Source organism: Hesperophylax consimilis, chromosome 25 (genome assembly GCF_061612785.1).
Source record: "Hesperophylax consimilis isolate HC1 chromosome 25, BYU_Hcon_1.0, whole genome shotgun sequence".
Classification (NCBI taxonomy): domain Eukaryota; kingdom Metazoa; phylum Arthropoda; class Insecta; order Trichoptera; family Limnephilidae; genus Hesperophylax; species Hesperophylax consimilis.
Genome location: NC_142860.1, coordinates 22,045,968 through 22,070,342, shown reverse-complemented (window position 1 = coordinate 22,070,342; position 24,375 = coordinate 22,045,968). Strand labels below are relative to the sequence as shown.

General features: G+C 33.1%; 2 protein-coding genes across 3 annotated transcripts; one reads left to right on the top strand and one right to left on the bottom strand.

Annotated features, from left to right (window-relative positions):
* Positions 1–3,617: 3,617 nt before the first annotated feature.
* Positions 3,618–10,356, bottom strand: beta4GalT7 (beta-1,4-galactosyltransferase 7). 2 transcript variants are annotated; one of them, XM_089646627.1, is made up of 3 exons: positions 10,081–10,356; positions 9,076–9,661; positions 3,618–4,323 (listed from the first exon to the last, which is right to left on the bottom strand). In XM_089646627.1, exons 1-3 carry the CDS (start codon positions 10,175–10,177, stop codon positions 4,056–4,058), a joined length of 951 nt encoding a protein of 316 aa, XP_089502753.1. In that variant the 5' UTR covers positions 10,178–10,356; the 3' UTR covers positions 3,618–4,055. The 2 variants fall into 2 exon arrangements, with proteins under 2 accessions (XP_089502753.1, XP_089502754.1); XM_089646628.1 differs by having other exon boundaries at positions 9,076–9,652.
* A 1,859-nt stretch (positions 10,357–12,215) lies between these two features.
* On the top strand, positions 12,216–15,996 carry dgt6 (dim gamma-tubulin 6). Its single transcript, XM_089646806.1, has 2 exons — positions 12,216–13,499; positions 14,336–15,996. Exons 1-2 carry the CDS (start codon positions 12,351–12,353, stop codon positions 15,629–15,631), a joined length of 2,445 nt encoding a protein of 814 aa, XP_089502932.1. The 5' UTR covers positions 12,216–12,350; the 3' UTR covers positions 15,632–15,996.
* Positions 15,997–24,375: the final 8,379 nt, after the last annotated feature.

Below are 24,375 nucleotides of genomic sequence, written 5' to 3'. Positions count from 1 at the left end.
AATAGGATGGGGTGGTGCACCTGATACATTTATTAAGCCTCTACAAATAATTCAAAAGCACATAATTAAAGTCATATATAACAAAAATAAAACATTTTCGACCGACCTATTATACAAGGAATCTAAATTATTTAACATTCGTAAATTATTTATATTACAAACTATGAAATATCTATTTAAAAACAAAAACAATTTCAAAATAAATGAAAACAGAATGAGCAAAAGAACAAATAATATATTTTACACCCCCCAAACCAATACTAAATTAATGCAGATGCATAGCAGTTTCATTGGTCCTCGTACATTTAACCTTCTACCACTACAAACTCAAATGATAAATAAAAAGATAGAATATATTAAAGAGGTAAAATTATGGCTGATTGACGCAGATATTGAAACGCTTTTACTATAAATTTATTTATCCTTTCTACAACTCACTTGCTGAAACTTTATAAACTATTGTACATAATGTTTTCTCTTTACTTTTTATAATAACTATAAACAACAAAAAAAACTTTTTCTACTAATGGATATTATACTTTAGGTACTTGAAATATAGTAATCGTTTTATATTACCCACACTCAGGCAGTCAGTGCCTTAGTGGGTTTTCATTTCTTTTGTAAACTATTTGGTATTATATATTATCTTATTTTATACTATCTATAATATGTATAATATGTGTAAAGAAATGAAAATAAATAAAGTTAAAAAAAAAAAAAAAAAAAAAAAAAAAAAATGAGGCTGAAGGAAAGGAGATGGGGAAGAGGAAGAGGGAAATAACTGACTTTTCAGATGTTTATGATTTATTGTAGTAAATAAAATACTGATATTTCCACAGTTCATGCTTTATTTTCATCCAAATTAATGAAATTTTACGACAAAAAGAATTAATGATAAATTTTGATTGTAAATTATCGACAATATTTTCATGCATTTTATGGGATAAATTTAATTTGTAAAATATGTAAACATAACTACATACGTATTTACAACACACAAACATGAGTATAAAGTCTTTATGGCACACTTTAGAAGATAATTTTTATAGTAAACATAGAAATAATAAAAATTTATAGTTAAACACATTTGAAATATAAAACTTAATAATATCAAACAAAGATAAAAAATGTTATTAAAGATAAAATAATTATAAGATTTAGAGCTCTCGATTGTTCATGCCTCTCTTTGGAGGATTTGTTCGAGGAAAGTTGTGAAAAACAAATAGTATCAAGTTTTCAACATAAGTTGATGTTGTATAACCCTCAGGCCTCTGGAATATTGAGATTTTATATTTCGTAAAGATGCTGTCAGAAGGTCGGAGATTTAGAGTGCATTTTTTTAGAATTTTAATACAAAATATTCAAACTTTGAATGAAAACATAAAAAATGGGTCACCTTACGTTTTTTCGTCTAAACACTGAATTAAAATTACAAATAACGATAACCAAAACACATTTTATAAGACAAATGTATTATAAACATTACTGTAACCTCACTTTTTTGTTTTTTCATATAAAAATCACAAAATTTCATAAATTTTTCTCAAATTGCGATTTAGTTTCATAAGGGTGCACATTTTTATTCTTGTGATTGCCTTCTATATTTGAATACTAGCTGTACCCCGCCACCGCCCCGTTGCAGTGGCTCAGTTTGTCTGTGCAGATAGAGAAACAATAGCTCGTGTTGCTTTAACGTCCAACAGATGGCGCTGTTTTAAAAAAAACATGTTTTTACCTGTCACATACGACATATATATAATATAGGTATATAAAAACACACGCATGTTCAAATGCAAAGTTGTGTCAAAATTTCAAAGCAATCGGTGAAGAAATTCCAGAGATGTAAGATTTTGAACCAACGAACATTAACATTTTTATTTATATAGATAGATAGACGTGATACTGTATTGCGTGTCAATTCTCTTAGGGACAGTATTTCAGCATAATAAATAGTTAAATTAATGTGGTTTTCGGGGTTTAGTTTTTGTGTAGCCGTCTTGTCTTGGTTAGCAAAACTATTAAGCTTATCCCCATTGTCTCTATTAATGGGGTTTTTGTGGATTTCAATCGCCTCTAATAAGTGTGCTCGGTTCGTTTTGGGTCTTCCCAGCACTTCGGGAACAAATCCAAATTAAAGATGATAGACACTAATGCTCTCTGGAACGTTGGCTGCAAAAGGAGGAAGCGTAACACGGCATAATACCCCTAAAATAAATCACAATAGGTTAAATATTGATGTTTCGAATCTCCGTAGTTTATGGTGGAAATTAAGGTACGAATTATGTTGTGTTGACTCGGAAATTCCAGACAAGAAAACAAATTCATGACTCCGGAGTTCAAAGTTTAAGAGTTTTTGCTGAGCACAGGACAAAGGAACACGTTTACAACTGATTTAGGCAAAATACACAAATGAAAGTATTATTTTAGGGGCCATTAAAATTACAGATAAATAGAAAAGTTTATACATACAAAATTTTAAATGTAGATCAGTTAAAATCCTCATATTATTACGACAGATAAATTAATGGCCTCCAAACACCAATAAAAAAAAGTCAAAGAAACATTAATTTAATTTGGTACCTCATAATACTTCAACCTGTACTAGTTTTAAATAATTTGTATTAAAACATTATTATATATATATACTATTATGTACACAGACTATTATAGTTATAATATTTTTCTACAGTACAAACATTTCACAATAACAAACGACGAGCCACTAACCCAAAATGTCATTGAATTACTACTATACAGATGCAAACGTACTATACAAGTACAAAATACAATAAAAAAAACTAAGTTTTTAAGTGGATGAATCAAAATGCCCCTTTTAAATTAACTTTCGTAATAAACCAGTGCTGCCCAAACATTTTGCCAGGTCACGATTCATTATTTGGGAAACCATGCTACACTTTGTACCCGCCTCAGAACAGAAATCTTCTAGTGAGGCGGGTTACTTTCATGTTTGTTATATTGATCATGTTATTGCAATAAACGTCCGGGTTGCCGGAAATAAAAAAAAAAAAAAAAAACTACGGAGTTCCTCAGGGATCAATATTAGTACCATTACTGTTCCAAGCCTTTATAAATGACAATTCTCAACTAGACTTAAACGGTAAAAGTTTCTTAAATGCAGATGAGGGGCCGTTCAAGTATTACGTAAGCAGATTTATTACAATTATTTACCCCCTCTTCCACCTTGTCACCAAAAGTAAGCAAAGCTGTTGCCCCCCCCCCCCTCCCCCTCCCATGCTAACGTAAAAATTGGTACCTATATGCATTTTTCTGTTAATGTATTCTGTTTTTTTATTGATTCATAAGCAGCACTTATAAAATAGACTTAGGATAGAGGACTTTAATGCACATAATATTCATTTAAACAAACTTTATTGACACAGTGGGAATCCCCGAATATGTATTCGGTTTTCAAACATAGACAATGTGTGGGTTACCAATGTGTAAAAAAAAAAAAAACTACTGCTGAGCAGTGCTGACGTAATCACTATCTTGACCCCCCCACCCCCCCATGTCATCAAAAATAAGCAAAGCAAAGACCCCCCTGCCCCCCTATAGTGCTTACATAATACTTGAACGGCCCCTGATATATTATGGTGTACTTGGCAATCTATCAAATGGGGTAGTAAAAAAAGAAGAGAAACGCTGCGTTAGGTTAAGAGGGGAATGCAAATTGCACAATGCTACCGTGGGCATATAAATACAGCCACTCAAAACTAAAAGTATTGTTTTCTATTGTATTTTGCGCCTTTATAAAAGTCACCTACCCATAGATAATAGAAAAAAAGGTAGATATGGCATGAAAGCGTGACGAATGTCACCGTACTACAACCAAATTGCACCTGTTATCAAAGTGGTTGAGCCAATAAAAGTTAAGCATTTGGTGTGTAGGTAGAAACAAAGGCGTTGCTGTGTAATATGGATGAACAATGTTCACGACACTGCACTGCATGCGGTTTTATACTAATAATGGTTCATGGCCCATCTCCCTTGTTTCAACAAACACAAAATTATTCAAACAACTTCTTCCTTGCGTATCATGAGGCACCGTTTTTACTCTTCTTTGCAACTTTGGCACTATCGCTAACCTGCGTACAGTCGCACCACGGGGTTTTAGTTTTGTCGCACTTTAACCTGACATTGAACACAGTGACGGGAACGCTGTCTATGGTCAGGTTATGTCGGCTGACCAGGTCGTAGGACACATCGTGCAAACCGGTTTCACGGTCGCGCTTTCTCGTGGCTTCGCGCTGGTTGTAGCACTTGGCGGTGTCACGCTTGCGGTGGACTTTGTCATGTATATGGCTGCAAATAAAAAACAATGTAAAAAGTAATATACACAAGTTAAAGAGTTTAAACATAAATTAATTTAAAAAAAACAGTATTTGCGTTACTATAATATCTAAGAACAATATTTGGACAAATGAAAAACTATAGTAAAAATATTTGCTACAGGGGAAATTGGTTATCATTATTAGGAATAAAGAATTTATTTAATTTAATTATTTCAGACTAGTATAAGAACTAGTAATAAGAAAATCTCACTGTTTCTCAAATTTCCTCCAGCTATTTAATATTAAAAAAAAAGTGGGACACGGTTAATAGGCACATTTTATTGCATAAAAAAACACTTGTTATCAGTTATGCTGCATATAAATAGGAGAAAAAATGCGCGAGCTAAACCAAGAATTATGGGAAAGAAACGAAGCAACTGCAAGGGGCGTTTTGCGCTGTTTGCAGTTGCTACCTCCCTTTCCCATAATTCTTGGTTTGGCTCGCGCATATTTTCTCCTGTTTACATGCAGCTTGAGCCTGTCATCAATGGCTGCGCTGCAAACCATAGTAAACTTTTCTGCACAGAATCTCCGGTTATTATCTATTCGGTACTTGTACCGACCCGGTGGGACGACAGCCTTAGATAACAATGAGGTACAACTTTTTCAGTAACCTAAAATTGAAAAAGTTGTTATTGAATAGTTATTTCGTTAAACTAAAAGAGCTGAAAATGGGTCCGACGTCTCCAACTTATTCTCTAAATTTAAATATTGAAGACAATATTAGTGATTTCTAAACGAAAATCTGAAACAGAAAAATCAGAAAAGGAAACGGTCACATCTGGGACTCGAACCCAGGACCCTTGTCTTTCCGGGACAGTGCTCTACCAACTGAGCTAATGGGACCCTATTCCCCTCGGTCACTTTTAACTGTATCATACTTCGAATAAGAACTACTAACATTGTCTTCATTTTTTCACCGCACATTTTTATTGGCAACTATCTTTATGTATGATCGCAAGATTCAACCCGAACTAAATGCAATCCAGACAGCATCTTTTTAGATAAACCTATCTTATTTTTTATTTTTAATGTGCGACATCTGTTCACTTTTCTGCAAGTCTAGAATGAATATTTATTTTTTCGGAACAACTTTATTGAGTAAAACCTCAAATTGTAATATTTAAATATTGAAGACAATATTAGTGATTTTCAGAGATGTGCTTTATTTCAAATAAATCCATTTCAAATGGAAATGCAAAATGCAAAATGGGTATTTTCCATTTTGCATTTTAAATGCTTTTCCAAAAACCATTTTGCATTTTAAATGCTTTTCTCAATGCATTTTCCATTTTAAATGCTTTTTTGCAACATTCTTACTACTATCTCCACTCATATTTTTTTCATAAGCCCCAAATATCAGTCGGTCCTCAACCTCGCTATGAGAGATAATTTACATTTGTCAAGTTGCTCCCTGGTAGGAGCCCTGGTAATTGAGTGATGCCATTACAAAAAATACTGATTTAAATACTGAACATGGGGCCATGACGCTGTAATATTAAATGTTAGATAGCAATTTCTATGTTTTTACGTTGGCAACATTAGTCCCGCGCATATTTTTTGTGGTTTCATAATCTGTAGTCATGGTGTTTTTGGATTTACCATCATGTAATATGTTTGTTCTACATTGATATCCATTATTAAATGACAAAATTGTTTAATAATTATTTTAATTGTTTGACCTGAGAAACCATTTTGCATTTTCAATGCATTTTGAAAATAGGTATTTTGCATTTTGCATTTGAAATGCTTTTCTAAAAACCATTTTGCATTTTCAAATGGAAAAGTTTTGACCCATTTCCATTTTGCATTTCAAATGGTTTTGGGTACCCATTTTGCACATCTCTGGTGATTTCTAAACGAAAATCTGAAACAGAAAAATCAGAAAAGGAAACGGTCACATCTGGGACTCGAACATTGTTGTTATTGTTAATTATTATTAATTATTATTTATCTCATTATTGTTGATTGCATTTAGTTCGGGTTGAATCTTGCGATCATACATAAAGATAGTTGCCAATAAAAATGTGCGGTGAAAAAATGAAGACAATGTTAGTACATAGTTCTTATTCGAAGTATGATACAGTTAAAAGTGACCGAAGGGGATAGGGTCCCATTAGCCCAGTTGGTAGAGCACTGTCCCGGAAAGTCAAGGGTCCTGGGTTCGAGTACCAGATGTGACCGTTTCCTTTTCTGATTTTTCTGTTTCAGATTTTCGTTTAGAAATCACTAATATTGTCTTCAATATTTAAATATTACAATTTGAGGTTTTACTCAATAAAGTTATTCCGAAAAAATAAATATTCTCTAAATACTTTATTTCTGTCTACAACAATAATGCTCGAAGACCAGATAACCCTAATGAGTCCTGTGTTGCTAGCATTCATAATATTGAAGTCGACCAGCATCATATACAAAAACACCTTGAAGATTTAGATCCCAATAAAGGCGCAGGTCCAGATAAAATTCCCTCTTTCTTCATGAGCAAATGTGTGCAAAGCCTATCTAAACCACTATCCATCCTTTTTAGTCGCTCCCTTAAAGAGGGAATAGTGTCAAACACTTTGAAAACAGCATTTGTAACTCACATCATCAAAAATGGTCAAAAATCTGACGTCGAAAATTATAGGTCGATATCGAAGCTCTGCATTTTTAGTAAAGTTTTCCAAAAAAATTGTGAATGTCCAGATGTTCTCGGCCTTGAGATCGTCACTCAATACCAACCAACGAGGATTTATGAGGAGAAACCTACAACCACTAACTTAACGGCTTTCACCGAATTCTTACAAGACAACATGGACCAACGCGTACAGGTAGAGTCAATATATACAGACTATAGCAAAGCTTTTGATTTACTAATTCATGATATTCTTATTGATCAAACTTTCACAAATCGGCGTTCACGGAGACCTCCTCAGATGGCTCTCGTCCTATATAGCAAACTGCAGCCAAGCAATAGTGATTGGTGGTTGTAAATCGAATTGGGTAACCTTACCATCGGGAGCACCCCAAGGATCATTATTGGGACCATTACTCTTTAATTAATTACATAATATTAATGACATCGGAAAAAAATTTTCATCACTCGAAAACTTTACTGTACGCAGATGATATTAAAATATTTTCTCCTGTCAGGTACACCTATGACTGTAAATACTGTCTAAATGCTTATTATACACAACACAACCTTCAAATAAATGTTAAAAAATGCGGCGTCGTTACCTTCACCCGAAATAGAAACCACTCGTAATATCACAGGAAAACCTGATTACTGCAATGAACCTTATGCAGCTTGATTTCAATGCCCTACTGAAATGGTGTCATGACGCGGGCCTCATAATAAATGCTAAAAAAACTAAAATCATGTACATAAGATCTCAACACGCCAGATATAATGAAACGCATTCGCTACATACACACACATTTGACTGCATACATAAAAATGTTGCAAAGCCCTGTTGCTGTGGAACCATTCAATTTGTCGAAAAATATGTATATCTGGGTGTAACCATTGACTGCTACATGAAATGGGATGTACACATTACTAATGTTTGTAAACGTTTACGGGCTATAGTAAGTAGGATTTATAAAATAAAATACTTTGTGCCTATAAGTACCTTAAAATTAATATACTCATCTCTGGTCGAATCCACTATCCGATATGGAATTACGTCTTACGTATGCTAAATATGGATATTCTTTCGATGTGACTGTTTCAATTGTACTTGTCTGGTATTATAACGCTTATACTGCAACTTTATTTTTATTTTATTTTATATTTTTATAGTTTTAGTTATATATTTATATTTTTTGTTATTGTGTCATTGTATGAAGTGTTGTCTGTATGTACCTGCTGACAAACTGCAAAAGGAGTATAGCAGGTTTAAATTGTAAAAAAAAAAAAAAAAAAATTATTATACTGATGAAAATGACGGAGGCCGAGGATTTGGGAGTAATGTTTGACCTGAAATTACTTTTTGACTGCCATATCGAATCCATGGCTGCAAAAGCTTCCAAGGTACTTGGCTTTGTAATCAGAACGTGCAAACATTTAAAAAGGTAAATATAATGAAAATTCTGTACTTTGCGTATATACGCAGCTCTTTGAGTATGCCTCTCAAGTCTGGAATCCCAGATTTATTACGCACATTGAATGGATTGAGAAAGTACAAAATCTTTTTTTTGTTAACTTTGTTTTAAACCACTTTATTGAGCTATATAGGTCGACCGGTGTCGGTTGCACTCAACCTTCTTCAGGACTATATAACTCAATAAAGTGGTTTAAAACAAAGTAATTTTTTTTTCATTTATATAATGTCAAGCCTTTCAAAGTGCTTTCTTCGATAAGTACAAAATCATTTTCTACGATACCTTGATTTTCAGGGTTATCATCCTCATGTGAGTCATGAGGAGTCAGCTGCGTTTATCAGGATTTTGACACTGGGAGTCGTAGAAAATCAGCAGACGTAATATTTTTATTGATTGAAAAAAAAAAATTTAATAATATTACTGTCAAAACATGGAGTGATGAAAAGATGTCAAATTTTCCGTTTTTTTTTAAATGAAATAGCCATTCAAACGCATTATTTACCATTTTCGGTTACTGAATTCGGTTCTTCTCATTGTTATCTAATGGATACAAAGTGTTTTTAAAATAAAATGTGCATATATTAACGGTATTCCACTTTTCTGTACATTTACAATAAATCATAAAAAAACTTACCTAAATGTGTTTGTTGTATCTGTTTGCATATTACTTGGTCGTGTAATATTCAATTTGGCTTCCTTCAACCGGACGAAGAACTCGTCATCTTCAAGTCCCCACCCCCAATACTTATTGGACATTCCATCAACCTGTTCATAATGTTCCCTCTTTACTAGCAGGATGCCACCGACGAAGGTAGAGTAATGATACCTCGGATGCAAATCCGGACTCGCCACGTGGAACGGCCCATAATCTGGGTAGTCGTAATTGAGCTGATTGTTCAACGGTAATAAGTCTACATCGTGCATCGCGATGTAATCGTAATCATGCTTCGTTTGAAGGAATCCGATATTGATCAACTGAGCTCTGTTAAATCTGAACTGGTCAACTTGGTTTATTATGAATATATTGTGGTTTATATTTTGCAGTGTGAGAAATTTATCCATGTGCGGGGCGAATTCCATTAGCTCTTCGAATCTGTCTCGAAATGGGACGAGTATTGCTAATTTGTGATTCTTCCATTTGTGATCTTTCAATATCTTCTTGAATGACTTTATCTCTGAGGTTTTTTCGTCTACTGTGCATATGCAACCATCTGTAAAATCTACACATCAGAAAACAAATTGTATTTGAATATTTCAATCAAAGGCCGTGATAGCTGTTTAAGACGCAGTGCAAAAGCAACATTTTAGTGCTGTATATTTATGTGCCAGCTCGAAAACATAATATTACAATAAATAATAATGGTTGGATTATTTGTATAGCTCCGTTTTCATGAGAAAATCACCTCAAGGGCGCAAACAATATTTACATCTAAGCAACATAGGTTAAATTGGGTTTTTGAAAGAATTATTAACATATATTCCTCATGGCAATTTGTTTTCGCAATAATTTTGACATATTTGGAGTTACCACGGAGATGGCTCCAGATACCAGAAAAATACTATTTTTTGTTTTGAGCGGGAAATGAATTATTCTGGCCAAGAAACTCACGTAAGTTTTAAGCAGTATATTAAAGCTTACCTGATGTCAATGGCAGTATAGCTACTAAACATGTGACAACGAATGACGTTGAAATGCAAACAATGAATACTGTTGATAATCTTATTTTGTATGCCATTGTATAGCTCCATAAACTCAATTTTTGGTTTATAAAAATCAAATATAGTGAAAAGGTTTCACATTTTAGTGTTATGAACTTTATATTTAATTTAGTGTAAAAGATTCACTAAATATTAAAAAATTTAAACGTGAAGTGACATCCAATCCATTTTTGGTTATAATCATAAATAAACCACTCTCGTTATAATAAATAAATGTCATTTGACAGATCAGTGCTGCCAGAATGCAAATGCGAAAATAATATAGTATGTTTTTGAAACCCTCAGGAAGGTTCGAGCTTAACCGAAACCGGTTGGATTATATTTGATTTTATAATGTATTATACCCAAGAAAGTCTTGTCCAGACAAATTTAATTTTATTAAAATTATAATTGTGTAAAACCGCAAATAGTGGGTTTAGATGTCTCAATTTTACTTGATCAACTTTTATTGAACGTCAAGTTTTCTAACTAAAAACTTATACGCCGTCACACAGGGCGATTTTAATTGATCAACTATGTATTTTATTTGAAAAATGATGATATGATGTTTTGATTTATGGGGATCAGAAGCAAGAAGTTTACAAAAATAGAAATGCCCATGACACTGCAATTAAAAATATTATTTTAAAAATATAACTCTAACTTAGTAGTTATTATTATTAAGTAGCACGTCTCTGAATGTTCAAAAAGGTAATTATTGTTTTACACTCATAACAACTTTGACAGCCACGCGCATAACTGTGTCGTGTTTTGGATTTTTTTCTTGAATTTTAGATAAAAGTACATCAAATTGTTTTCCTAAATTCCCAAATGATTGCGATAGCCTTTGGTTTCTTCTAACGCCATATCTCTCAATATAGTGTTAGAAGCACCCAATTTGTTTCTCCTTAAAATCCATTTTCCGGCCCACATATGACGTTTTTTGCACTTTCATATTCACAAGTTCGTTCCGTGAAATATCCGAAATTATAGGAACGCACGCAGCGATAATTTCACTTGGCTCCATCTTGATTAACAATATCGGTTCGAGTTAAGCTGAAACGTCTGAATTAAATCTTGTTCAATTTTGCCGTTCAATAAAAGTCCTTCAACTAAAATCGCTCTGTCTGAATGGGACATTAACATATGATTAGTGTCGAGTTGATCAAGTAAAATTGAAACGCCTGAACCCGCTAAAAGTGTTAACATTCTTCGTCTTATTAACTAGAATATATTATAATATTATTATTGGTTCCTAAAACTAAGACCACATTCACTCAACGACAATTCTGGTTCATCGCTCCTAAAATATACAATGGTTTGGCAACCGATAAAAAGTTTAAAAAAATACTCCATCCCTTTTTACTATCCGTGTTCAACAATAAATATTTGAAAGGGGACAAGATTTTTTAAAATGAATACATGAAAAAAATTCACACTCCTTCATTCTTTCTTTTTTCATTTTCTTTCCATATTTCATATGACTAATTTCAATGTGACAATTAAAATGTATTTTTCTAAATAAGTACCTTCCACGATTAACATATTTAAAAAAAAATGTACTACTTTATAGAAACTAGAATGCGATTAAAATATATTTATTCACGAATGAAATAAGTGTTGATACCATAATGGAGACAAGAATTACGTACTTATATATCTATATACTCGTATAATGAATTTTGAAATAATTTGTCGTCAAGATTCAGATAATTTACATGGTTGAATCTTTCCAACTAAAAAAAAAATATTGAAACAGCAATGCTCTATGTTATTATTATTATTACATTTATTACATACAAGATATACAAATATAAAAGGAAGCTTTGACTGTCCAACTAGGAAGTTTCCCGTTTTAGGACAGTCAAAATGTATTTCATTATTTGCTATTGATGAAGAAGTAAAATGTATTTCTTTCAACAAATACAATTTAAGGGAAGATAACCGCAATGATTGTATTTTTTTTTAGAAGAGGAAAGAATATGCTTGTGATAGTTCTTACTTTTAGAAAATTATTTATGCTGGCAATACTGCCAACGGCTATTGTTTGAAATTTGACAAATTTGGATGCAAGTGAAAATATTGAAATAATACACCTTAATATACGTGTCAAGTGCATTTAACATCGATTGTTTAGTGTAAAAGTGGAAATCTTGCAGTTACGGATGTAAAACTAAGTTTCGGGACTAAGAAATAGTGAAGGTTTTCGAGATGGCGACGTTAAACCAAAAGGTATTGCTACAAGCCAAACTTCACAAGGCCTTACATCGAAATGTTTACCTTCTCGGCTTATATTATCCGATGAGCAATGAATTGAGTTCTCATTTCAAGGAATCGATGTTTGAGAAGCCCAACGGTGCTGCATTCCATCATTTGTCATATTATTTGATTTCAATAATCGATCCCAAATATGCAGCCTCGTCGTCGTGCTGGGCAATGTTTGAAATCAAAATCGAAGCTAAATACCGCACCGAGTTTCTGAATTTCGTTGGAAAAATATCTAAGGAGCATCCTGGTCATGTTTCCCACATAATGGCATCGTGGATCGTGAATGCCGGGGGTATAAAAGTGGCAAAACTCATGTTTGAACTTTCTCAGGTCGCTCTGAAGCTTCACGTACAACGCAGATCTGAAAAACAGGTCGATTTGAACATAAACGAACTGAAAACGGAAGAAATAAACCTTTCAAGCGTTGAAATAAGAGATTCCCTCGTTAAAAAAGTTACATGGTGGCATACAACTTCAATCAACATGAAAAATATTAGCAATATTTACCAAAAATGGTTACCTACCATAGCAAAAGAAAGACTTGATAAAAAGGTGTTACTCGAGACTATTGGAAACCGTGTGGATTGTCCAAATCCTGATTTTGCAAAACAATTGAATGATGTTTTCACAAAAAATACTTTCCTCGAAGATTGGTCAAAATTAATTGATGACAAAATCTCCAACATTGAAATTAATTGGAATTCCTCATCTAGTGTTCTTGATGTCGCAAGGAAATGTAAAAGCAGAAGTGACCAGCTTGTCAAAATGCAATCAAAACAATGCAAAGATTCTATTTTGCAATATGATGAAGCGAATGATGTATTCCAAGTTCCCTCCGCTTTTGAGACGAGCCTATCAGTTTCACAATCTGCCATTTTGAAAAACAATGTTCAAAATGGAATACTGAATTTCCCGAACCTTTTGAAGTCTTATTCTGTTGTTATCACTCACAGTTTTCAATTTTATACACCAAGTCAATCTACGGCCATATTTCAAAATGCTCTCGAAGAAAAGAAAACCCTTGTAATGTTTATAAAGGAACAATCCAAGGACTTGATTCTTGAAACATTTAAATTTCATGAACAGTTAAAGGTATGTTCTCTCTATTTACTTTATTTAAAGTTCACTAACCTGTAGATTTGTAGAATTATTTATTTAAAACTCCCAAAATATTCACATTTGTATACAGCTTGAAATTTTTGTGGATATGGAGAAATCAATGGATTTAAAAAGGTTAACTTTTAGAATCGCTGGATGCGCTCATTATGAATATGTCAAACAAGAAAAAAACATGGCCGAACTATGAAACACATGAAATTATGATAAATATTTCACTTTAAAACAGTATTTTCCATCTCCCCTATTGAAATAAAGTTTTTACCTGTCACAGGTGACATCAATATTACTAACTAACTAACCTTCACGCCGTTTCTCCCCAGGGGTAGGCAGAGAGGACGGACCGCCAAACAACTCGGTCTTGGCACACACTTCTTGCCTCATTCACATTCATATATCGTCTCATACGTACTCTTCTATTGTTCTGACTCTTGACATGGCCCGACTCAAGTATCTGATTCACTTGGTCGTGCCATGTCTTCCTCGGGCGTCCCCGACTTCTGCTACCATTCACATTTGCATTGTATATTTTCCTTACACTCCTTTCTTCGCTCATTCGCTCTACATGCCCAAACCATCTAAGCGTCCCTTTCTTGATCTTACTCATTATAGGTAATATAAAAACATGCAAATTCGAATGCAACGTTGTTTCAAAATTTCAAAGCAAAGCGAATCAAAGTCAGTGAAGAACTTTTGGAGATTTAAGATTTTGAACAAACGAACATTTACATTTTTATATATAAAGATAATTATTTTGTTGTCATTTTTGTTTATTATTTTCTAAAGCAGCTGTTCTTTTTAATTGTTTTTAGGAGGCAGTGTATCCAGAAGAATATTCCTGTGCTAGTTTACAATCTCCTTCTGCCATTTATGAAATATTAAATTTTCCTTCCATGAATGTGCAATTAAAATCTGAAGAAGATCATTCAGACTATTGGTGCAATTGTTTAGAAAAGTTCAAGTTTGCAGAATTCAAACATCCTTTCAAAAACAACAAAGTAATATATTTACCTGAACAAGAGGATAGTAAAATTGTCAAACCGGACCATTCAACCATCCAAAAAGCCCTCGAATTCAATTTGGAAATGTTGCCAAGTAAAAAGGTTAATACAAAACCTGACTACATGAAAAATATCGAAGAATTGAAAAGGAATATGGAAATCATTTCTGACGTTGGCAATAAGACGTGTTTGACCCAACATAACATGACAACGATCGGCAGTCGTTTTGGCACTGAACGGAAACAGCCATTATTTTCATCTAATCATCTCCGGAACTTGTTAACCTCTATTAAAAAGAGGCCGACCTCAGCAGAAAAGAACAAAAAACAGAAAATAAACGACAGATCTTTCCGTAAAACATGGGGTAATCTTTTCAATGAAAGTTTAACAGATCTTTCTCCGCCAGTCTTGCAGAAGACAATGTCTTCGCCGAATCTGATTCGAGATTTAGCCGCCGATTCAAAAAGACCGTCTAGAATAAATCGACCGGTCTCTGTCACTGAAAGAATATCTGGCATTAGAGAAATCGACTATTCCAGCTTTCTTTCGGAATTGGGATCAACGCCAAATATCTCCAATCAAAACAACAATACATCTAGCGGCTCTCAAAAAGAAAACCAGAAACCAAGCATTTTCAGTTCTTCAAGAAAAGAAAACAGTTCTCTCATCGGTTTAAATATTTCAAGTGCTTCCAAAAAAGAAAATATCCCTAGTAATAATCAGCAAACTTTCATTACTGAAACGATTTCCATCGTCAATCAGTTTAGCACGCAAACGTTTTCCGATGACGACTTTAAGAAACCAGAATCAACACCTCCGTTTGTTAAAAAGTCAACTCCTCCACGTAGAAAATCTGTAGAATCTTTAATAGATCAATATAAGCAGTTTAAACTTACACGTGGCATTGGTGTTACCACCGAGACAAAATCAAACGCTAATACTAAAGACTTGGGCGATTCTTTTTTAGAACGGCTTGATTTGGGCGATAATAAAGAAATCGATAAAAAATTACCGTCCAAAGAAGATTCATTGTTTTTGTCGTCAGTTCCCGATTTGTTAAGTCCAAGTATAGACTATCAAAATCGAAGTAACATCAATCACAACTGATTTTATTATGTATTAATTTGGTTTTTGTTATAATTTACTGTAAAGATGCTGTCCAGATGAAATATTTCCAGTAGAACTTTTCCGATTGCATATTCGTTACTGTAGTTAACTCCTGCAGAAGACTGTCGTGCTTCATTGATAGTAATTGTTTATGATGCTAAATTGTTCAATAATAATTATCCTCCTTCTCACCTGTCTTTTATGAAAATTAAAGAGACAGAGGATAGCAGAATGTCGGATGTTTACAATCAAATGCACATAGAACTTGAAGGATTAAACACAATATTATGATATGTGTACATCTTCCATTCGCAACATTAGCCTCATTTAAAAATAAATAATTAATGGTAATATAATTTAATATATACATAGTAAAATATAGCATGTACATTTTCATAGTTCTCTTATATTTTTTGTCGCTTTTTACAATTAATGTTGGCATATATATTGAAAAAAAAGCATTAGAATTTAAAATGAGTTTATTTTGTTTATAACCTAACTTTTAATGTATGAATTTTTTTTTTTATAACCTAACTAATAATTGAATAATGACTTTAACATGAAACTTATATTGTTTAAGTTCTATTTTTGCATTTACCAAATAATAAAGGGCATATTCGCCAAGAAAGAAATAAAATAATGTAGGTACTTTTTGTGCTGGCTTACAAATATTAGTACCTACCTAACTTGTAATTAAAAATATACATCTAATGGCAATGATATTACAAAAGTTATAGACATGTTGTAGAGATCTCAAAGTGGCCAGCAAAAGAACGGTAATTGCCGTCATTTCGATTTAGTACTAAACTGTCGATCGTCGCGTGCGGTTGTGTGCTATCTCTAATCAATTGCGTAAATAAGTTCCAAAAGGCCATCTTGTATGATGAGAAGGTGTTTTCGTTATTTCATTCGTAAATGCACTCAAATTTCTTATTATTATACATAATACAATTATTTTGATGGTTTCTCGGAGATATTAACACACTTTGTTTAGGAAGGGTAGTTCTATCTTTTACAATGGTCCTGGTTGAATGGCGTAAAAGACATTGCTGTCCGATAATTTTACATAAATTTTTTATATCAATCTCGTAAGGATCCCAACTATATGTACCAGGTTTGTTCAAAAGAAAAGGTGAATTTGGAAATGTTTCGAAAAGTATTTATTTATTCATCAATATCCATTTTATCCCCTTCAAAGTAATCCCTTTCAGATATAATGCACTTATGCCACCGCTTCTTCCGATCCTCGAAGCACTTCTGGAATGCGCTTTTCGGTATGGCCATCAGCTCGTTCTTCGATTCTGACTTTATCTCATCAATTGTGGCAAAACGCTTTCCTTTCATTGGTCTCTTCAGTTTCCGCAATAGGAAAAAGTCGCGGGGAGCCAAATCTGGTGAATACGGTGGTTGAGGCATGATTATGGTGTTGTTTTTGGCCAAATAATCACGAACAAGCATTGATTTGTGAGCTGGTGCATTATCGTGATGCAAAATCCATGATTTCAAAATTTAGCAATTGCGGAACAAACTTTGCTGCCACAAGTTTCATGCCCAAAACATCCGAGATAATTATAAACAGTTTTTTGAGACAAAGTAGACTTGCCGAATGCCACAGTCAACATTTTAAGTGCGTTGGAGCACTTTATTCCATTTTTAACGCAAAATTTAATACATATTCTTTGATTCATTTTTTTCAAAAGTAAAAAATCGAAGAACACACAAAAATGTGACTAACCTTTCCAGTTGTCAAAAACAAACCACTAATCCAAAATGGCTGATAATCCTAACATATGATAAACACACGTGTACCAACATAACAAACAAACAAAAATCGATAATTGAATGTACACAGCACGCGTAAATTCAAAATTCAGCTTTTCTTTTGAACAAACCTCGTATATGTATTTAAAAATGTGAACCAAGTCTTCCCATATCTTTGAATCATTGTCTTTTGTATGGAAGAATATTTTATCAAAATCAAACTATATTTAAACCCGTAGAACTTGTAATAACATCCTCCCACTTATTGCACCGGATAATTTGAGCAAAAAAAATTGTAACGTAATAAAAAATATGTACATTTTTTACAAATAAAACATCACAAAACTGACTTCAACTTCAGCTTATGGAGTCGTATTACAAAAGTAGGCTTAATTTCAGACAACCATTTTATAGTTGGGGTGTGGTAAGTACCATGTAAAAAAATTCACTAAAATATATGTATTATTTTCAAAGATATAGCTGTTTAAAAACTAAATCCATTTTCTCCCTTTGTTTTTGCCTGTATAAAGTGTGTTAAGCGCCATTAAAGAAAATGGGATACCAAATGTAGCAACACATAAGTATAAGAAGGATAATCTACTGGCAGTAGGTTATCTTACACAGCTTTCCATATTCATCTTAGTGTAAGCGAGCAAACATATTGTCATCGCAATCACACCTGTGATGTAGAATGAAGTATTCGATGAAACTTTTAATCCAAACTTATATCTATTTCATTTGTACACATTATCTTTGAATGTCTATCTTTGTCATACGTGAATGAACGTTTGAATTAAGAATTTACTGGAAACCTAAATGTGTTTGTTAATTGTCACATTTTGCGTTAATTTTGAAAGATGATGATGTGTCTATATTATATTTGTTATGCATTGTTTAGTGGTAATTTTTTCCTCATTTTAAAAGGCTTCATGTTTATAGACTGAATGGTATAGTAATAATAAAAAAAATTAATTTATAATTTAAGTAATTTTTGAAAATAATTATTATTGTCCTCGAGTTTTAGACGTTAAATTATTTATTTAAAATACTTGTAATTATGTATAAATATTTAGTTTTATTTATTTTTGTTGATTTCAAACTGCTTTTCATTTATCTGTTTTTCACTGAAAAGAAAATCAATAGAGGCAGTGTCGTTACAATATATTTTGATGCGCTATAGAAATCTCAAAGTGGCAAGTGAAAAGTAAGTCAATTGTAGTACTTTCGATTTCATAGTTTAAGCACTAAACTGTTGCATGTCTCATAAGGTTATGTGTTACCTATAAGTAAATTGCCATAAAACCCTCATGTGTGATGAGAAAGTGTATTAACTACTAGACAAACATTAGTAAAAGCCAAATAATAAAATTTCACTTGTAAACACGCAAATTACTTATTTTTTCGATTGTTATAAATAATAATGTTGTTTCCCGTCCAAAGATTTTATACATCATAGAGAAAATGCAAGGCTGACTAGAGTAGAAGTCTGGGCGTGCAGCCAAATTACAAAGTCAATGCTGTTATCAGCTAAACTTCACAACTTAAAATATTCTAATCACTCGCTTGCGGTAAAACAACATACAAATCAGCAGTATCATCAAGAATTGCCGCCATTTGCAAACAGTCAATGCTATACGGCACGACACGGTACTGACATAATCACTTGACATCTCAAAATCTGCCAAAATCTACTCTAGTCGGCCATGAAAACACTGCCCGGTCCTATTGTTTATTCCGTTTATACAGATGTATTCTTTGTCGTGCATGGGCATCGTTTGAATTAACAATTTACTGGAAACAAGAGTGGTTCTTATTTGCAACATTTTTCTTAATTTTATGAAACAATAACGAGTCTTGATATATTGTAACGTCATTGAATAGAAGAGATCTGATTTATACCGATTTGAAAGAAAACTGATCTCACCAATTTACACATTTCCTTTCGACTCCTAGACCCCAGAAAGGACAATGAAATTGATTATTTGTTCAAGAACGAATTTTGATACTTGAAAATGTGTGACCACTTCCAAAGACAAAATTGAACATACTTTTGGAACACGGAAACTTCCACAATACAGTTCTAGTGATTTGTCTCTTTAGTGGTATCTTCAGTAGCGATCTGTGACTTTTCAGTGAGCTAGAATGTTAACCTCTTAGCTCTCTCGTAAATTGACCATTATATTTCTAAAAGACGCTATCAGATGGTCGGAGAATTTGTTTGCTTTGCAATAAAATCCTTAAATCCTTAATCCTTAAGTAACGTCTTCCATTATTATTATAATCTTGATTAGATTTGATAAGGAAATTAATAACTTTTATTATTTTTTTTTCTCTTATGTAACATATTATTAAAAAATTAATTAAAAATACCAATAAATTAACCTGTGTTTTATTAATTTATTTCTTAGCTTTAGAGATAACTCATCGCTCTGGTGAAAGACCACCGTTCAGAACTGAAACTTTCCTTGAAATGGCAATAGCTGGGATCAGTGACCACATCTGAATAGTCGGGTGCTTCCCAAACTTTCTTTTCAACATCTTCCCCTTCCCGCTCCCTTCAGCCTTAAGATTACATATTAACTCCACATTAAAAACCGAACATACTAATTTTGGTTGTCTGTGATGTGCTTTAATTCTGTGTGAAACCTGGTTCAATGAACTCAAATTTGCTTTGAATTTTAGTGTCATTTTTTAATATGGAAATGATTAGTTCAAAATTCTGATTTTTCACAGATCTGCGCTACTTAATAATTATCATTAGTACCAGAGATGTGCTTTATTTCAAATAAATCCATTTCAAATGGAAATGCAAAATGGGTATTTTCCATTTTGCATTTTAAATGCTTTTTTAAAAACCATTTTGCATTTTGCATTTTAAATGCTTTTCTCAATGCATTTTCCATTTTAAATGCTTTTTTGCAACATTCTTCCTACTTTCTCCACTCAACTTTTTTTCCTAAGCCCCAAATATCAGTCAGTCCTCAACTTCGCTATGAGAGATAATTTACATTTGTCAAGTTGCTCCCTGGTAGGAGCCCTGGCAATTGAGTGATAACCATTACAAAAAATACTGATTCAAATACTGAACATGGCCGACGCTGTAATATTAAATGTTAGATAGCAGTTTCTATGTTTTTACGTTGGCAACATTAGTAGATACCCTGAAAATTTTTTGTGGTTTCATAATCTGTAGTCGTGGTGTTTTTGGATTTACCATCATGTAATATGTTTGTTCTACATTGATATCCATTATTAAATGACAAAATTGTTTAAAAATTCTATAATTATTTTAATTGTTTGACCTGAGAAACCATTTTGCATTTTGAAAATAGGTATTTTGCATTTTGCATTTGAAATGCTTTTCTAAAAACCATTTTGCATTTTGCATTTTCAAATGGAAAAGTTTTGACCCATTTCCATTTTGCATTTCAAATGGTTTTGGGTACCCATTTTGCACATCTCTGCTTAGTACCTACCTACTTCAATTTTTACTGGAATTTTCTTTAAAAAAAGAACATTTTAATGTTGCGAACAAAACAATTCAATTTGAAGTTTGGTATCAAAACAAACCATTTTTATAATTTGTGGTGTTTGAGTTTTTTTATAATTCATTTACAATTTAGTTATATTAATAATATTGAACCATGTCTGAAAATAATGAAAGTGACGGCTCGTCCATATCCAAATGCCAGGAAATTGAAGGAGTTGTTGAATGGTTGGATCAATTGAACCTTTCCAGGCCAAAGAAACGGATTCACAGAGATTTTTCAGATGGAAGTATGGACTTTCTATTAATATTTATGACACTTTAAAACAATGAGGATAAACTTGTTGAATTCTGCTTAAAACTCAAAAAAATAAATTATAAATAGGACTTGGTTTTAACTTAATTAGCAAGGTTTTTTTTAAAAAAAAAACAACACTTGATTTCAATTTAAGGTAAATATTTAACGGAGACAAGAATGCACAAAATAGGTTGTTAGGGTGGTAGTTTGAGTTATTTTAATAATTTATGTGTGTTTCCTAGCCTAGGGTTATTATTTCGTGTCGCGCTTCCTTCTACTTTAACCAATGTTTCTGACAGTGTCACAGAGTCCATCATCGGGGAAGATGCGATGGTGAACACTGTAACACTATCGAAATATTCGCCGAAGAATGAGGAAGCGAAATACGACATAATAACTCAAAAATTAATCACAATAATACTTTTGGCCATGAAAATCTCAAATCATTTTCTAACGGAAGTCAAATTCAATATGAATATTTTTTCCAATTTACCCAGAACTCCTAGCCGAAATCATAAACCAATTCTACCCAAAATTGGTAGAGATGCACAATTACAGTACGAGATTCTCCTTTGCGACAAAAATGGAAAATTGGCACACGCTAAACAGGAAAGTTCTGAAGAAACTCAGAATACATTTGGATGAGAAAAATATGGTAGACATTTGTAATTGCACGCCCGGGATAATTGAGAAGGTACTGATAGATTTGCGAGAGAAGATCAAGAAAGACGAGGAGAAGAAAAGACTGGAGTTGGAAGGAGATGACAAATTATCTAGTGATGGAAGTTGGTATGATGTAGGAGCTATTGATGATGATAGTAAGTGATAATACTTGGATAATTTATGAACAAGGTTTAAAGAGGCGTGCCTGACTTACTTCAACTAGTGATTCCTGACATTATTTGGAGTAAGAAACTATACTTATTTTCTTTCATATGCCGTCACTGGTCACTCTGCCGAGTAACCGCCCCCACCATGACACTAAACTAAGGACGGGTTGTTGTACAGAATTTTAACAATTCATCAAATTTCAAAGTTCTATTCAAAATCTGTTATTATTTCAGTTTTCAAGAACAACTGGCCAATAATTATATAATATCAGAATTTGAATAGAACCTTCACAGAACTTGAAAATCAACTATGAAATTTGATGAATTTTTCAAATTCTGTGAAACAACCCGTCCTAACTGTCCAATACCTACATTTTTTTTATTGTGTTAGTTGAAAAAAAGTCACCCTAGAGTCCCTAGACCAAAATGTCATCTACATTTTGTACTCCAAATAACCTCAGGAATCAATGGTTGTGTTTGGCAAAAAATGACAACCTCTCCCCCGCCCTAGGCAATGGTTTTAAAGTACAATATGATATAAACCAATTATTTTTTCGTTTATTATTTATTAACCAAGATAAATACATTTTTTTGGTTTAACCACCATGAAATAAATATATGATTGCCATATCGAAAAATGGCAATCATTACAGAACTAAAAAGTGACCGGATATGATATGTTTGTAATTCTAAAATCCACTATTGTTGTGTACCAATTAAAACATTTTGAAGATTGAATATATGATAATATTTTCTTGTCTACATAAAGCAATAATCACATTTATTTAAAAAATGCAATCAGTTAGTTGCCGAGCGATGGGTTCCTACCCAGGCATTGCATGTTTATCCTCTGCTACCCAAGTCATCATGACACGAAATAACATTGTCAGATCCAATACAGTAATTTCTGTTTCTACAAAGTACTTTTTTTTTACATAGTTTTGAAATAACATGATGAATAATGCAGAATGGAAATATTTATCTGTACTTAGAATTAATTAGAATAGAATCAGATAGCGACATCTAAGTTATACAATGGAACCTGTCTCCCATTTTTCTATAACCACGTTATGTACTATCTTTTTTGATGCCCCTACATACTGATGAGTACACGTTGGCCCAACTTGTACAGGACCATTTGGCCAACAGCGTTCACGCTTTGGTGGTTTGGCGCATACGCTGGGCCAATATGTGCTAGGGGCTTTATATATTACAGTATTCTGTAGAAACTATCCACCATGTAAAAAAGAGAAGTAAGTGCAGGTAATGAGTTAAAATTATTGTATTTTATAAAAACCAGGGACTTAACTTGACTTTGCAAGATAAAAACCAATAAAAACATAGGAAAATTATTTTCATTGATTCACATTTTGAATATAGAATAAAAATAATCTTCTGATAAAATATATTATAGATAGGTAGGTACTTTATCATTTGTCTGGATTTGAAAGAATCTTTTTATAATTTGAAAATTCTCTTAACAAAGTGAACAATGAAATAATATAATAATGTTTTATTATTGCATTCATTTTCATGATGGGCAGGTGATGTGATGGTTATAAATGTGAGACGAAGATGTGGAGGGGACAATATAGAGGTTTTCAAGAAGAAAGTCATCGCTTATGAGGTCTACGAATCTCTTAAAAATGAGTTATCGGAGAAAAATGAAGCCATTGAGATTCTCAAGCGAAAGGTGGGTTGTCCATGTTATTATATTATTATAATTTGATAATGTGAACATTTCAAGATATTTATTTACCTCGGTAATAAGTAATAATGCATACGTAAGATCCATAAATAATTTCATACCATTTTCAATTTGGGAGGCAAGTTTGGGTACCGCGGGAACCATTTATTGGATAACCAACACCTCTTACATAGGTCACCCCAAGTGGTTTGCTACATTTGGTGTTTTAGCAGGGGTGCCCGGGTTCATCGGGTGTGGTGTGCTCAGGATCCGCCTGACCGCCAGCTGCGGGGAATGCTGGATCGGGAGAGGCTGGTTTGAGGAGACCCTTTGACCTCTCCAACTGGTCTCTGTGGACCCATCGCCTAGCACCGTGTCGGGAGGGATAGATCATTCGTCCGTTACCTGGACACACTGATTCCTAGATTCCTACCCACCCCTCAAACCTTTTTCCTCCTCAGAACTTTCTCTCCTTCCTTTCCTGAAAAAGACTCACCACACAGCATCGACAAAAATGAAATAATTTTGTGTGGGGTTGATGGTCCTGATGAAGGACTATCATTCAGAATCGAAATGTTGCTTGAAATGGCGTTAGCCAAGGATGACAAAATTTGAATAGCCTGCTACTTTCCAACATACCTCTCCCCATCTCCTTCGCTTCCCCATTACCTTTCCATATTT